The sequence below is a fragment of the Salvelinus alpinus genome, chromosome 1, assembly GCF_045679555.1.
Source record: "Salvelinus alpinus chromosome 1, SLU_Salpinus.1, whole genome shotgun sequence".
In the NCBI taxonomy this organism is placed as follows: Eukaryota; Metazoa; Chordata; class Actinopteri; order Salmoniformes; family Salmonidae; genus Salvelinus; species Salvelinus alpinus.
Window position 1 is genome coordinate 117,137,144 of NC_092086.1, and position 16,581 is coordinate 117,153,724.

Consider the following 16,581-nt stretch of genomic DNA (forward strand, 5'->3'; position numbering starts at 1 on the left):
TTTCCTTTTTGATTTTTCGTTCACCTTTTACACCTGTTGTTTTGGGTCATCCCTGGCTAGTATGTCATAATCCTTCTATTAATTGGTCTAGTAATTCTATCCTATCCTGGAACGTTTCTTGTCATGTGAAGTGTTTAATGTCTGCTATCCCTCCTGTTTCTTCTGTCCCCTCTTCTCAGGAGGAACCTGGTGATTTGACAGGAGTGCCGGAGGAATATCATGATCTGCGCACGGTCTTCAGTCGGTCCAGAGCCAACTCTCTTCCTCCTCACCGGTCGTATGATTGTTGTATTGATCTCCTTCCGGGGACCACTCCCCCTCGGGGTAGACTATACTCTCTGTCGGCTCCCGAACGTAAGGCTCTCGAGGATTATCTGTCTGTTTCTCTCGACGCCGGTACCGTGGTGCCTTCTTCCTCTCCCGCCGGAGCGGGGTTTTTTTTTGTTAAGAAGAAGGACGGTACTCTGCGCCCCTGCGTGGATTATCGAGGGCTGAATGACATAACGGTTAAGAATCGTTATCCGCTTCCCCTTATGTCGTCAGCCTTCGAGATTCTGCAGGGAGCCAGGTTCTTTACTAAGTTGGACCTTCGTAACGCTTACCATCTCGTGCGCATCAGAGAGGGGGACGAGTGGAAAACGGCGTTTAACACTCCGTTAGGGCATTTTGAATACCGGGTTCTGCCGTTCGGTCTCGCTAATGCTCCAGCTGTCTTTCAGGCATTAGTTAATGATGTACTGAGAGACATGCTGAACATCTTTGTTTTCGTTTACCTTGACGATATCCTGATTTTTTCACCGTCACTCGAGATTCATGTTCAGCACGTTCGACGTGTACTCCAGCGCCTTTTAGAGAATTGTCTCTACGTGAAGGCTGAGAAGTGCGCCTTTCATGTCTCCTCTGTCACATTTCTCGGTTCTGTTATTTCCGCTGAGGGCATTCAGATGGATCCCGCTAAGGTCCAGGCTGTCAGCGATTGGCCCGTTCCTAAGTCACGTGTCGAGTTGCAGCGCTTTCTCGGTTTCGCTAATTTCTATCGGCGTTTCATTCGTAATTTCGGTCAAGTGGCTGCCCCTCTCACAGCTCTGACTTCTGTCAAGACGTGCTTTAAGTGGTCCGGTTCCGCCCAGGGAGCTTTTGATCTCCTCAAGAAGCGTTTTACATCCGCTCCTATCCTTGTTACTCCTGACGTCACTAAACAATTCATTGTCGAGGTTGACGCTTCAGAGGTGGGCGTGGGAGCCATTCTGTCCCAGCGCTTCCATTCTGACGATAAGGTCCATCCTTGCGCTTATTTTTCTCATCGCCTGTCGCCATCGGAACGCAACTATGATGTGGGTAACCGTGAACTGCTCGCCATCCGCTTAGCCATAGGCGAATGGCGACAGTGGTTGGAGGGGGCGACCGTTCCTTTTGTCGTTTGGACTGACCATAAGAACCTTGAGTACATCCGTTCTGCCAAACGACTTAATGCACGTCAAGCTCGTTGGGCGTTGTTTTTCGCTCGTTTCGAGTTCGTGATTTCTTATCGCCCGGGAAATAAGAACACCAAGCCTGATGCCTTATCCCGTCTCTTTAGTTCTTCTGTGGCTTCTACCGACCCCGAGGGGATTCTCCCTGAAGGGCGTGTTGTCGGGTTGACTGTCTGGGGAATTGAGAGACAGGTAAAGCAAGCACTCACTCACACTGCGTCGCCGCGCGCTTGTCCTAGTAACCTTCTGTTCGTTCCTGTCTCTACTCGTCTGGCTGTTCTTCAGTGGGCTCACTCTGCCAAGTTAGCTGGCCACCCCGGCGTTCGGGGTACGCTTGCTTCTATTCGCCAGCGGTTTTGGTGGCCTACTCAGGAGCGTGACACGCGCCGTTTCGTGGCTGCTTGTTCGGACTGCGCGCAGACTAAGTCAGGTAACTCTCCTCCTGCCGGTCGTCTCAGACCGCTTCCCATTCCTTCTCGACCATGGTCTCACATCGCCTTAGACTTTATTACCGGTCTGCCTTCGTCTGCGGGGAAGACTGTGATTCTTACGGTTGTCGATAGGTTCTCTAAGGCGGCACATTTCATTCCCCTCGCTAAGCTTCCTTCCGCTAAGGAGACGGCACAAATCATCATTGAGAATGTGTTCAGAATTCATGGCCTCCCGTTAGACGCCGTTTCAGACAGAGGCCCGCAATTCACGTCACAGTTTTGGAGGGAGTTCTGTCGTTTGATTGGTGCTTCCGTCAGTCTCTCTTCCGGGTTTCATCCCCAGTCTAACGGTCAAGCAGAAAGGGCCAATCAGTCGATTGGTCGCATATTACGCAGCCTTTCTTTTCGAAACCCTGCGTCTTGGGCAGAACAGCTCCCCTGGGCAGAATACGCTCACAACTCGCTTCCTTCGTCTGCTACCGGGCTATCTCCGTTTCAGAGTAGTCTTGGGTACCAGCCTCCTCTGTTCTCGTCCCAGCTCGCCGAGTCCAGCGTTCCCTCCGCTCAGGCTTTTGTCCAACGTTGTGAGCGCACCTGGAGGAGGGTCAGGTCTGCACTTTGCCGTTACAGGGCGCAGACTGTGAGAGCCGCCAATAAACGTAGGATTAAGAGTCCTAGGTATTGTCGCGGTCAGAGAGTGTGGCTTTCCACTCGTAACCTTCCCCTTACGACAGCTTCTCGCAAGTTGACTCCGCGGTTCATTGGTCCGTTCCGTGTCTCTCAGGTCGTCAATCCTGTCGCTGTGCGACTGCTTCTTCCGCGACATCTTCGTCGCGTCCACCCTGTCTTCCATGTCTCCTGTGTCAAACCTTTTCTTCGCGCCCCCGTTCGTCTTCCCCCCCCCCCCCCCGTCCTTGTCGAGGGCGCACCTATTTACAAGGTACGGAAGATCATGGACATGCGTTCTCGGGGACGTGGTCACCAGTACTTAGTGGATTGGGAGGGTTACGGTCCTGAGGAGAGGAGTTGGGTTCCATCTCGGGACGTGCTGGACCGTTCGTTGATTGATGATTTCCTCCGTTGCCGCCAGGGTTCCTCCTCGAGTGCGCCAGGAGGCGCTCGGTGAGTGGGGGGGTACTGTCATGTTTTGTCATTGATTATCATGTCTTGTCTCTGTGCTTCCCTTCTATTCGTTTCCCTCTGCTGGTCTTATTAGGTCTTTCCCTCTTTCTATCCCTCTCTCTCCCTCCCTCTCTCCCTCTCTCGCTCTCTCTCTCTATCGTTCCGTTCCTGCTCCCAGCTGTTCCTCATTCTCCTAACTACCTCATTTACTCTTTCACACCTGTCCCCTATTTTGCCCTCTGATTAGAGTCCCTATTTCTCCCTCTGTTTTCCGCTTCTGTCCTTGTCGGATCCTTGTTTGATGTTTGCTGTTCTGTGTCCTTGTTCCGCCCTGTCGTGTTTTTGCCTTCTTCAGATGCTGCGTGTGAGCAGGTGTCTATGTCAGCTACGGCCTGTGCCTTCCCGAAGCGACCTGCAGTCTGTGGCCGCGTCTCCAGTCGTTCCTCTCTACTGACGAGAGGATTTCAGTTTTCCTGTTTTGGATTTACCTAAGATGATATCCAGGAGTATCGGTTTTTGTTTAAGACTGGAATAAAGACTCTGTTTCTATTAAGTCGCTTTTGGGTCCTCATTCACCAGCATAACACTCTGTGTCCTCAGTCTAAAACAGAAACACAGCTCTCTGTGTCCTCAGTCTAAAGCAGAAACTCAGCTCTCTGTGTCCTCAGTCTAAAACAGAAACTAAATCAAAACTTATTGAACTCATATAAAAGGACACAATTGTCCATTAAATACTTTTTGATATATTATATGCATCATATATAAAAAAAAAACACTATAAGGAACCATTAACAAGGTTTTTGAGGGTGGCTTGAATCCCAAATGGCACCCTATTCCCTATATAGTGCACTACTTTAGACCAGAGCCCTATGGAACCCTATTCCCTATATAGTGCAATACTTTTAACCAGAGCCCTATAGAACCCTATTCCCTATATAGTGCACTACTTTAGACCAGAGCCCTATGGAACCCTATTCCCTATATAGTGCACTACTTTTAACCAGAGGTTAATGACCGTGTCCAAGCGTAATATAATATATAGGGAATAGCGTGCCATTTGAGTCGCAGTCTGTGGTGTTTCTTTCAGGGAAACGAACAGACTCGGAGCATACCCAGAATGTTCTTTTGGGGGTCAGAGGGCACGGCCCACAACCTACTTCCCTAGACAGTTCTCGGGTTCTGGTTTGTGGGTTAGTAGAGTCCTCATTCTGGAAAACAGGCTCTTTTTGGCGTAGTAGTTAAAAGGTGTTGTTGTTCTCAGCTGGTGTTTTATCATCTCTGGTTTAAGTGTCAAATGAATAGTTAACTGCTCCTGTTGTTGCTGTTATTGTTGTTTAGTCCATTAAGAGAAGGTAATACTCCGGTCTTGTTCTGACTGACATCACTGGACATACAGCTGGACATAGAGCTGGACATACAGCTTGGACATACAGCTGGACATACAGCTGGACATGCAGCTGGACATACAGCTGGACATGCAGCTGGACATAGAGCTGGACATACAGCTGGACATAGAGCTGGACATACAGCTGGACATAGAGCTGGACATAGAGCTGGACATAGAGCTGGACATAGAGCTGGACATGCAGCTGGACATAGAGCTGGACATAGAGCTGGACATGCAGCTGGACATACAGCTGGACATACAGCTGGGACATACAGCTGGACATACAGCTGGACATACAGCTGGACATACAGCTGGACATGCAGCTGGACATAGAGCTGGACATACAGCTGGACATAGAGCTGGACATACAGCTGGACATAGAGCTGGACATACAGCTGGACATGCAGCTGGACATAGAGCTGGACATACAGCTGGACATACAGCTGGACATAGAGCTGGACATAGAGCTGGACATAGAGCTGGACATACAGCTGGACATAGAGCTGGACATACAGCTGGACATACAGCTTGGACATACAGCTGGACATACAGCTTGGACATACAGCTGGACATACAGCTGGACATGCAGCTGGACATACAGCTGGACATGCAGCTGGACATAGAGCTGGACATACAGCTGGACATAGAGCTGGACATACAGCTGGACATAGAGCTGGACATAGAGCTGGACATGCAGCTTGGACATACAGCTGGACATAGAGCTGGACATAGAGCTGGACATAGAGCTGGACATAGAGCTGGACATAGAGCTGGACATAGAGCTGGACATAGAGCTGGACATAGAGCTGGACATAGAGCTGGACATAGAGCTGGACATAGAGCTGGACATGCAGCTGGACATAGAGCTGGACATAGAGCTGGACATGCAGTGCCGTCGGAAAGTATTCAGACCCCTTGACTTTTTCCAAATTTTGTCACGTCACAGCGTTTTTAATCCTAAAAAATGGTTTAAATCAATAAAAATATTCAGCAATCTACACACAATACCCCATAATGACATCACAATAACCCATAATGACAAAGCAAAAACAGGTTTTTAGAAATGTTTACTAATGTATTAAAATAAAAATACAGAAATACCTTATTTACATACAGTTGAAGTAGGAAGTTCACATACACTTAGGTTGGAGTCATTAAATCTCGTTTTTCAACCACTCCACAAATTTCTTGTTAATTAACAAACTGTAGTTTTGGCAAGTCGGTTAGGACATCTACTTTGTTCAGTACACAAGTAATTTTTCCAACAATTGTTTACAGACAGATTATTTCACTTATAATTCACTATATCACAATTCCAGTGGGTCAGAAGTTTACATACACTAAGTTGACTGTGCCTTTAAACAGCTTGGAAAATTCCAGAAAATGATGTCATGGCTTTAGAAGCTTCTGATAGGCTAATTGACATCATTTGAGTCAATTGGAGGTTTACCTGTGGATGTATTTCAAGGCCTACCTTCAAACTCAGTGCCTCTTCACTTGACATCATGGGAAAATCAAAAGAAATCAGCCAAGACCTCAGAAAAAATTGTAGACCTCCACAAGTCTGGTTCATTCTTGGGAGCAATTACCAAACACCTGAAGGTACCATGTTCATCTGTACAAACAATAGTACGCAAGTATAAACACTATGGGACCACGCAGCCGTCATACCGCTCAGGAAGGAGACGCGTTCGTTCTCCTAGAGATGAACGTACTTTGGTGCGAAAAGTGCAAATCAATACCAGAACAACAGCGAAAGACCTTGTGAAGATATTGGAGGAAACAGGTACAAAAGTATCTATAGCCACAGTAAAACGAGTTCTATATCGACATAACCTGAAAGGCTGCTCAGCAAGGAAGAAGCCACTGCTCCAAAACCGCCATAAAAATGCCAGACTACGGTTTGCAACTGCACATGGGGACAAAATGTCCTCTAGTCTGATGAAACAAAAATAGAACTGTTTGGCCATAATGACCATCATTATGTTTGGAGGAAAAAGGGTGAGGCTTGCAAGCTGAAGAACACCATCCCAACCGTGAAGCACGGGGGAGGCAGCATCATGGTGTGGGGGTGCTTTGCTGCAGGAGGGACTGGTTCACCTCACAAAATAGATGGCATCATGAGGGAGGAAAATTATGTGGATATATTGAAGCAACATCTCAAGACATCAGTCAGGAAGTTAAAGCTTGGTCACAAATGGGTCTTCCAAATGGACAATGACCTCAAGCATACTTCCAAAGTTGTGGCAAAATGGCTTAAGGACAACAAAGTCAAAGTATTGGAGTGGCCATCACAAAGCCCTGACCTCAATTCTACAGAAAATTTGTGGGCAGAACTGAAAAAGCGTGTGCGAGCAAGGAGGCCTACAAACCTGACTCAGTTACACCAGCTCTGTCAGGAGGAATGGGCCAACATTCACCCAACTTATTGTGGGAAGCTTGTGGAAGGCTACCCAAAACGTTTGACCCAAGTTAAACAATTTAAAGACAATGCTACCAAATACTAATTGAGTCTATGTAAACTTCTGACCCACTGGGAATGTGATGAAAGAAATAAAAGCTGAAATAAATAATTCTCTCTACTATTCTTCTGACATTTCACATTCTTAAAATAAAGTGGTGATCCTAACTTACCTAAGACAAGTAATTTTTACTTGGATTAAATGTCAGGAATTGTAAAAAAAAAACTGAGTTTAAATGTATTTGGCTAAGGTGTATGTAAACTTCCGACTTCAACTGTAAGTATTCAGACCCTTTGCTATGAGATTGAAATTGAGCTCAGCTGCATCCTGTTTCCATTGATCATCCTTGAGATGTTTCTACAACTTGATTGGAGTCCATCTGTGGTGAATTCAATTGATTGGACATGATTTGGATAGGCACACATCTGTCTACATTTGACAGTGCCTGTCAGGGCAAAAACCAAGCCATGAGGTTGAAGGAATATTCCGAAGAGCTCCAAGACAGGATTGTGTCGATGCACAGATCTGGGGAAGGGTAGCAAAACATTTCTGCAGCATTGAAGGTCCCCAAAAACACAGTGGCCTCCATCATTCTTTATTGGAAGAAGTTTGGAACCACCAAGACTCTTCCTAGAGCTGGCCGCCCGGCCAAACTGAGCAATCAGGGGAGAAGGGCCTTGGTCAGGGAGGTGACCAAGAACCTGATGGTCACTCTGACAGAGCTCTAGAGTTCCTCTGAGGAGATGGGAGAACCATCCAGAAGGACAACCATCTCTGCAGCGCTCCACCAAGCAGGACTTTATGGTAGAGTGGACAGATGGAAGCCACTCCTCAGTAAAAGGCACATGACAGCCCACTTGAAGTTTGCCAAACTGCACCTTAAGACTCTCATACCATGAGAAACAAGATTCTCTGGTCTGATGAAACCAATATTGAATTCTTTGGCCTGAATGCCAAGTGTCACGTCTGGAAGAAACCTGGCACCCTCCCTACAGTGAAGCATGGTGGTGGCAGCATCATGCTGTGGGGATTTTCTTCAACTGCAGGGACTGGTAGACTAGTCAGGGTCAAGGGAAAGATGAACGGAGCAAAGTACAGAGACATCCTTGAAGAAAACTTACTCCATAGCGCTCAGGACCTCAGACTGGGACGAAGGTTCACCTTCCAACAGGACAACGACCCTAAGCACACAGCCAAGACAACGCAAGAGTGGCTTCGGGACAAGTCTCTGAATGTCCTTGCGTGGCCCAGCCAGAGCCTGGACTTGAACCTGATCAAACATCTCTGGAGAGACCTGGAAATAGCTGTGCAGTGACGCTCCCCATCCAACCTGACAGAGCTTGAGAGGATCTGCAGAGAAGAATGGGAGAAACTCCCCAAATACAGGTGTGCCAAGCTTGTAGCGTCATACCCAAGAAGACTTGAGGCTGTAATCGCTGCCAACGGTGCTTCTACAAAGTACTAGAGTAAAGGGTCTGAATACTTATGTAAATGTATTATTTCAAATAGCAAAAATTTCAAAACTTGTTTTTGCTTTGTCGTTATGGGATATTGTGTGTAGATTGAGGTGAAAAAACAACAATTGTAATCCATTTTAGAATAAGGCTGTAACGTAACAAAATGTGGAAAAAGTGAAGGGGTCTGAATACTTTCCGAATACACCGTAGAGTTCTGCCTATTGGTAATGAAAAATATGCCCCCTTTTAAGATATAATAACTGGATAAAAAAAGTATTATATTTTCATGCAAACTATCACTTTGACTGCAATAGACTGTGGTGTTTTGAAATGTGTGGTCCTTGACCCAATCTAACTGTAGGACAATGGACTTCTTCAAAAAACGTAACAAATCTCACCCTCTGCTACCAAGTTCAAAAGTCAAACATAAGAACATTTCTTTCCCGAGACAGATTTTTCCATACATCACATCCACATCAATCGTATGTCATTATGTCACAAGTAAAGACTGCTTACATCAGAGAAGAGCTCATATTTAACAAGCAATGCTGATATAGGTACAACAGAAATGATCAGTGGGCTACAATTATTATTATTATTATTTTAAATATCTGACATTGAAATACTTAATAATACAGACTGTTTTGAAACCAGTTGGATGATGATATTGTCTTGTTCAGTCCAAAAAAAACACACAAATTCACAGACATGTATATCGTCTCACATCCATAGAATTTGAATTATGCCGTCATGGGTGGACTGGCGGCCATTTTGTCTCCATAACAGTTATATTTCTACACCACTTACGTTGCATTACAATGGACTTGCGTCCCAAATGGCACCCTATTCCCTATATATAGTGCACTACTTTTCACCAGGGCCCATAGGCTCTATGTAGGGAATAGGGTGCCATTTGGGACATCTCGCATAGTTTGTTTGAAATAACAACGATAATTGTTAATAGGCACCTCTATGACTACAAGCATGTTCATGTTCAACTCATTCATCTCCTTGATTGATTAGTAGGCCGTTCACTCATCAACTCCCTGATAATCACATCCATCTATAAACACCTGAACGCTTCCTTCATTGATCAAACTGATCAATTAAGTGATTATTAATCATTGAGAAATGACCTGAAGATAGCTTTCTCCACTTCTCTCCTTCCTTCCTTCCTTCCTTCCTTCCTTCCTTCCTTCCTTCCTTCCTTCCTTCCTTCCTTCCTTCCTTCCTTCCTTCCTTCCTTCCTTCCGAGTAACCAATGCTTTCAATCTAAACACGCCATTCAGTTTAAATGAGCTCATTTAGTTAAATGAACTCATGTCTGCTGTTTAGATAACACATATACTGTATCTGTGTGTTTCAAGTTCCATCATCAAATGGTAGGAATGGAAGAGGAGAGGACTTACTGTGTTACTTTATAAATATGGAACTCATTTAAAGCAGATCTAGATTGATAATATATATTTAATAAACACCTGTCTTACTGAGGAATACTGGTAATATAGAAGGTTACATATAGTCACGAGGTCGACAATGACCACTATTCCCTATATAGTGCACTACTTTAAACAGGGCCCATATTGCACGATAGGAAAAAGGTGCCATTTGGGACGAAGTCTGGTTTCCAGTGATTCCACAGAGTCTGACGTCCTTCCCCACACCACTGAGATAATAGAATAGGATCACTTGACAAGCTTACACACTCTGGGGGGAAAAAGGTTCCAAAAGGATTCATTGGCTATCCCTGTGGAAGAACCCTTGGAAGAACAATTTTGGGTTCCGTGTAGAACTCTTTTGGGTTCCGTGTAGAACCCTTTTGGGTTCCACGTAGAGCCCTCTGTGAAAAGGGTTCTACATGGAACTGAAAAAGGTTCTACATGGAACTGAAAAAGGTTCTACCTGGAACTGAAAAAGGTTCTACGTGGAACTGAAAAAGGTTCTACCTGAAACCAAAAGGGTTCTTCAAAGGGTTCTCCCACAGGGACAGCTGAAGAACCATTTTAGGTTCTACATAGCATCTTTTATTTTCTGAGAGTGTAATGTCTCTGTGTTGAACCAATACTCATCCAGCCATATCCCATGGGTCTCTCTGGATTCCAGTGTGGGGCTGGATGTTACTTCCTGGTTGGTCCATCCAGTAGGTCACGTGACAGGTCATGTGATCAAAATACTTAGTAAAATAAATACTTGTGGTTGTCTTGCTGTCTCCTCCTCTCTCCATCCCTTCATCTCTCTATCCCTCTATCCATCTATCCCTACATTCCTTATAGTCACAGAACACAAGGGAGGACTGTCTACTCCTCCTCCTCCTCTTCTTCTTCCTCTTCTTCTTCCTCTCCATCCTCATTAGCGTAAAGCCCCGCCTCCCACCTCAGCGCCATGTTGCTTTTCCTGCGTGTGACGCGGGTGGCCTCCAGCACCTGGTAACCCAGAAAACAAAACAAAAGGTCAGTCAACAGGCAGAACAAACACGACCTTCAGGTTCTACTAACACTATAGAGAACCTTCAGGTCTACTAACACTACAGAGAACCTTCAGGTTCTACTAACACTACATAGAACCTTCAGGTCTACTAACACTATAGAGAACCTTCAGGTCTACTAACACTATAGAGAACCTTCAGGTTCTACTAACACTACAGAGAACCTTCAGGTTCTACTAACACTACAGAGAACCTTCAGGTTCTACTAACACTACAGAGAACCTTCAGGTTCTACTAACACTTTAGAGAACCTTCAGGTTCTACTAACACTACAGAGCACCTTCAGGTTCTACTAACACTACAGAGAATATTCAGGTTCTACTAACACTTTAGAGAACATTCAGGTTCTACTAACACTTTAGAGAACCTTCAGGTTCTACTAACACTATAGAGAACCTTCAGGTTCTACTAACACTATAGAGAACCTTCAGGTTCTACTAACACTATAGAGAACCTTCAGGTTCTACTAACACTATAGAGAACCATCAGGGTCTACTAACACTATAGATAACCTTCAGGTCTACTAACACTATAGAGAACCTTCAGGTTCTGCTAACACTACAGAGAACCTTCAGGTTCTACTAACACTACATAGAACCTTCAGGTCTACTAACACTATAGAGAACCTTCAGGTCTACTAACACTATAGAGAACCTTCAGGTTCTACTAACACTACAGAGAACCTTCAGGTTCTACTAACACTACAGAGAACCTTCAGGTTCTACTAACACTACAGAGAACCTTCAGGTTCTACTAACACTACAGAGAACCTTCAGGTTCTACTAACACTTTAGAGAACCTTCAGGTTCTACTAACACTACAGAGCACCTTCAGGTTCTACTAACACTACAGAGAACCTTCAGGTTCTACTAACACTTTAGAGAACATTCAGGTTCTACTAACACTATAGAGAACCTTCAGGTTCTACTAACACTATAGAGAACCTTCAGGTCTACTAACACTATAGAGAACCTTCAGGTTCTACTAACACTATAGAGAACCTTCAGGTTCTACTAACACTATAGAGAACCGTCAGGGTCTACTAACACTATAGATAACCTTCAGGTCTACTAACACTATAGAGAACCTTCAGGTTCTGCTAACACTACAGAGAACCTTCAGGTCTACTAACACTATAGAGAACCTTCAGGTCTACTAACACTATAGAGAACCTTCAGGTTCTACTAACACTATAGAGCACCTTCAGGTTCTACTAACACTATAGAGAACCTTCAGGTTCTACTAACACTATAGAGAACCAGGAGATGCAGTCTCCTGAGGCGATAAATCAAGGATCAGTGTTTAAATTAAGTGTTATCCTCTGGGCATCCATTGCACATCTTGTTGTAAAGTTTTATACCCAATGAAATGAGATTAAAAGGTGTATTCAATTGAATTGAAGTTTCTGTTCTAGTTGCTAGATTCCATTGGTATTGCAGTATATAGAGTATTGTTTATTGTTTATCCTATCTTTACTCACAGCCGCCATATAACCACAGTACACCCCGTATAAACCCCACACGGAACTGTACACAGGCTGACATGCATGCACACCAACACAACAACAGGTTACCCGGGCATCAAGACACACTGCAGGAGGGTAAGAGAAAGGAAACGGGCTAACCCTAACCCCTCTGAATCAGAGAGGTGCAGAGGTACAGGAAGCAGGTGTTGTTATTGGGGTTAACTGCCTTGCTCGAGGGGCAGAACGTTCCACCTTGCCAGCTCTGGGATTCAAACCAGCGACCTTACGGTTACTGGGCTAATGCTCTTAACCACTAGGCTACATTTTATATTAATTTAACCTTTATTTAACTAGCAGGGTTACTATAGGCAGTCCTATAGGTGGGAGAGTGAGAGAGGCAGTGAGGGGGATTATGTTGTCTTGGTGCCGCAGCGGGTCGGAGGTACCAGCAAGGAGCCATTGCGTTTGAGCAAACATGTCTGAGTGCAGGTCAGAGTGAGTGAGCAAGCACACACACACACACACTGTGTGAATGCCAAATGGCACCCTATTCCCTATTTAGTGCACAACAAAAGTAGTGCACTATATCGTAGTGTAAACTGTATATATAGTATATAGTGTAGGTGGCTTGTATTCATGAATGCCAAGCTTCCCCCCAAAAATGTACCAATAAAAAAATAAAAAATATAAATAATTTAACTTTCGTCTTTCTGTGTTTCATAAATTCTCTTAAATTCCCAAGTGTCTGAATGTATCTCACCGGAGAAAGCATCCGAGGGAGAAAAACCCTCTGTTTCAGTGTGTGTAGTAAATGAAGTGTAGCCCATTTATCTGATGCTGTCTGGTCAGATAGAGTATGATATTGTGGCCGCCTGTAACGTTGAATGCAAGCGAAGCCAGCGAGCATTTGGCTTCCCTTGATAAAAAAAATATTATACAAAATAATGGCCAATCAGCGTTGCGCTAAACTAAGTTGAGCTCAACTGTGAATGGTCCTGGCACACCAACAAAACAAAAAAAATGTCAAGGGAAGCCAGTTTGGATTTGGCTTCAGTCCAATCACATCACATCAAGCCAAACATCATTGACAGGAAAAACTCTAATTGTTGTGTCGTTGTCCTCCGGTGGCTAGCTTGCGATTTCCTAAGTTATCCATGGGATGAAGATAGGGATTTGGACTTGTGGTTAATTCTCTGTACTGGCCAATGATTATAAAGGCGATTCTGATCCAACCATTAATTCATACATTGTTGTGCCCCTTGCCTGAGAGGATGGAAGTTCAATGTGTAGCTAGATGTAGAAGGCTAATGTTAACTAGCTAACGTTGTCCACGAATGGAAGTTAGTCTAGCGAGTAAGTATTTTAGCCGGGTAGCCTAGAACAACAAACAATTAAAGCGTCTACTGTATGACAGAGTCATAGACCGTATAAGCACCATGAAAAAGGAGGATGGCATTGGTGAGTCAACATGTTTTTCTACTTCCACACACAAATCAGAACCATGGACATCCACATCATATTTAGCTGACTATTATTTAGTTGATTGGACTAAAATATTTTTAGTATCTTTGAGTTGTCACTGTATGAGAGTAAACAGAGGTGATTTGTGGTTAAAATGGTGCTGGAATAGTGGAGGCAGCTCCTGTTTTCTTTGCGTCTTGTGGTAAAACTCTGTGGTTCTAAATCAATAGTTGTTTAGTGTTGAAAACATGAACTTGCTTGACCCCTGCAGTAGGTCATGTAACTGTTTGTCACATGCAATATTTGCTTTGTGGATTTCACCAGACAGATGTTGCTCTCCGGTTTGGTGATGAAACAAAAGTGTGGTTGAATTTATTAATTCATTCTTGTTGTCTCGGCCTTTCGGCCTATATATCACGGTGGCAAGGCATATGAACTAACAGGTTACAGAGCAAACACACTTATCACAACACATAGATTGTAATATAGCTTTTTGTTTTCTGGCTTGGCTTCCCTGCTGCTTCATAATGTAGTAATGTCCTGATGCATCGTAATGTAGTAATGTCCTGATGCATCATAATGTAGTAATGTCCTGATGCATCATAATGTAGTAATGTCCTGATGCGTCATAATGTAGTAATGTCCTGATGCGTCATAATGTAGTAATGTCCTGATGCGTCATAATGTAGTAATGTCCTGATGCATCATAATGTAGTAATGTCCTGATGCGTCATAATGTAGTAATGTCCTGATGCGTCATAATGTAGTAATGTCCTGATGCGTCATAATGTAGTAATGTCCTGATGCATCATAATGTAGTAATGTCCTGATGCATCATAATGTAGTAATGTCCTGATGCATCGTAATGTAGTAATGTCCTGATGCATCATAATGTAGTAATGTCCTGATGCATCATAATGTAGTAATGTCCTGATGCGTCATAATGTAGTAATGTCCTGATGCGTCATAATGTAGTAATGTCCTGATGCATCATAATGTAGTAATGTCCTGATGCGTCATAATGTAGTAATGTCCTGATGCGTCATAATGTAGTAATGTCCTGATGCATCATAATGTAGTAATGTCCTGATGCGTCATAATGTAGTAATGTCCTGATGCATCATAATGTAGTAATGTCCTGATGCGTCATAATGTAGTAATGTCCTGATGCATCATAATGTAGTAATGTCCTGATGCATCATAATGTAGTAATGTCCTGATGCATCATAATGTAGTAATGTCCTGATGCATCGTAATGTAGTAATGTCCTGATGCTTCATAATGTAGTAATGTCCTGATGCATCATAATGTAGTAATGTCCTGATGCATCATAATGTAGTAATGTCCTGATGCATCATAATGTAGTAATGTCCTGATGCATCGTAATGTAGTAATGTCCTGATGCATCGTAATGTACTAATGTCCTGATGCATCGTAATGTAGTAATGTCCTGATGCGTCATAATGTAGTAATGTCCTGATGCATCATAATGTAGTAATGTCCTGATGCACCATAATGTAGTAATGTCCTGATGCGTCATAATGTAGTAATGTCCTGATGCGTCATAATGTAGTAATGTCCTGATGCATCGTAATGTAGTAATGTCCTGATGCATCATAATGTAGTAATGTCCTGATGCATCGTAATGTAGTAATGTCCTGATGCACCATAATGTAGTAATGTCCTGATGCATCATAATGTACTAATGTCCTGATGCGTCATAATGTAGTAATGTCCTGATGCATCATAATGTAGTAATGTCCTGATGCATCATAATGTAGTAATGTCCTGATGCATCATAATGTAGTAATGTCCTGATGCATCATAATGTACTAATGTCCTGATGCGTCATAATGTAGTAATGTCCTGATGCGTCATAATGTAGTAATGTCCTGATGCATCATAATGTACTAATGTCCTGATGCGTCATAATGTACTAATGTCCTGATGCATCATAATGTAGTAATGTCCTGATGCGTCATAATGTAGTAATGTCCTGATGCATCGTAATGTACTAATGTCCTGATGCATCATAATGTAGTAATGTCCTGATGCATCATAATGTACTAATGTCCTGATGCGTCATAATGTAGTAATGTCCTGATGCACCATAATGTAGTAATGTCCTGATGCGTCATAATGTAGTAATGTCCTGATGCATCGTAATGTACTAATGTCCTGATGCGTCATAATGTAGTAATGTCCTGATGAGTCATAATGTAGTAATGTCCTGATGCATCATAATGTAGTAATGTCCTGATGCGTCATAATGTAGTAATGTCCTGATGCGTCATAATGTAGTAATGTCCTGATGCGTCATAATGTAGTAATGTCCTGATGCATCATAATGTACTAATGTCCTGATGCATCTCTAGGCATCACCAACACCTTGGTCATAGAGTCATAGAAGTTGAATCCCTAGAACGGTCATCCCATTTCAAGTCAATATAGCCATTTTAGTTATTCTATATTTCTATGGTTGAGGTCATGCGAAGCCCAATGGACAACAGGACAAGCAACATGCAAGGCCACCAACACAGCATGACTCCCTATTTAGTGCACTACTTTTGACCAGAGCCCTGTGATACGCACACATAACAGGAGAGCAAGCCTGTAAGCAGAAAGCAGAGCGTTGGACAGGTAGATACCTCTGTAGTATCCTTCCTAGAGCGCATCAAACAGGTGTACTGACAGACAGACAGACGGAGAGGAGACAGACGGACAGAGAGGAGAGGAGACGGAGAGGAGAGCAGACAGACGGAGAGTAGAGGGACGGGACGAGACGACACAGAGAGAGAGAGACAGACAGGGGAGAAAGACAGACAGATAGAGAATAAAC

General features: G+C 43.7%; 1 protein-coding gene across 3 annotated transcripts in view; it reads right to left on the minus strand.

Moving 5' to 3' along the window:
* Window positions 1-5,462: 5,462 nt before the first annotated feature.
* palm2akap2 (PALM2 and AKAP2 fusion) overlaps window positions 5,463-16,581 on the minus strand; it is a 240,811-nt gene continuing 229,692 nt past the window's right edge. For 2 of the 3 annotated variants that reach the window (XM_071342752.1, XM_071342768.1), the window contains 2 exons: window positions 16,391-16,429; window positions 5,463-10,754 (listed from right to left, as the gene is read on the minus strand). In XM_071342752.1, the coding sequence (XP_071198853.1) occupies window positions 10,629-10,754; window positions 16,391-16,429 (165 nt within the window). In that variant the 3' untranslated portion in view covers window positions 5,463-10,628. The remainder of the gene's footprint in view (window positions 10,755-16,390; window positions 16,430-16,581) is intronic. The other variant, XM_071342762.1, reaches the window with a different exon arrangement.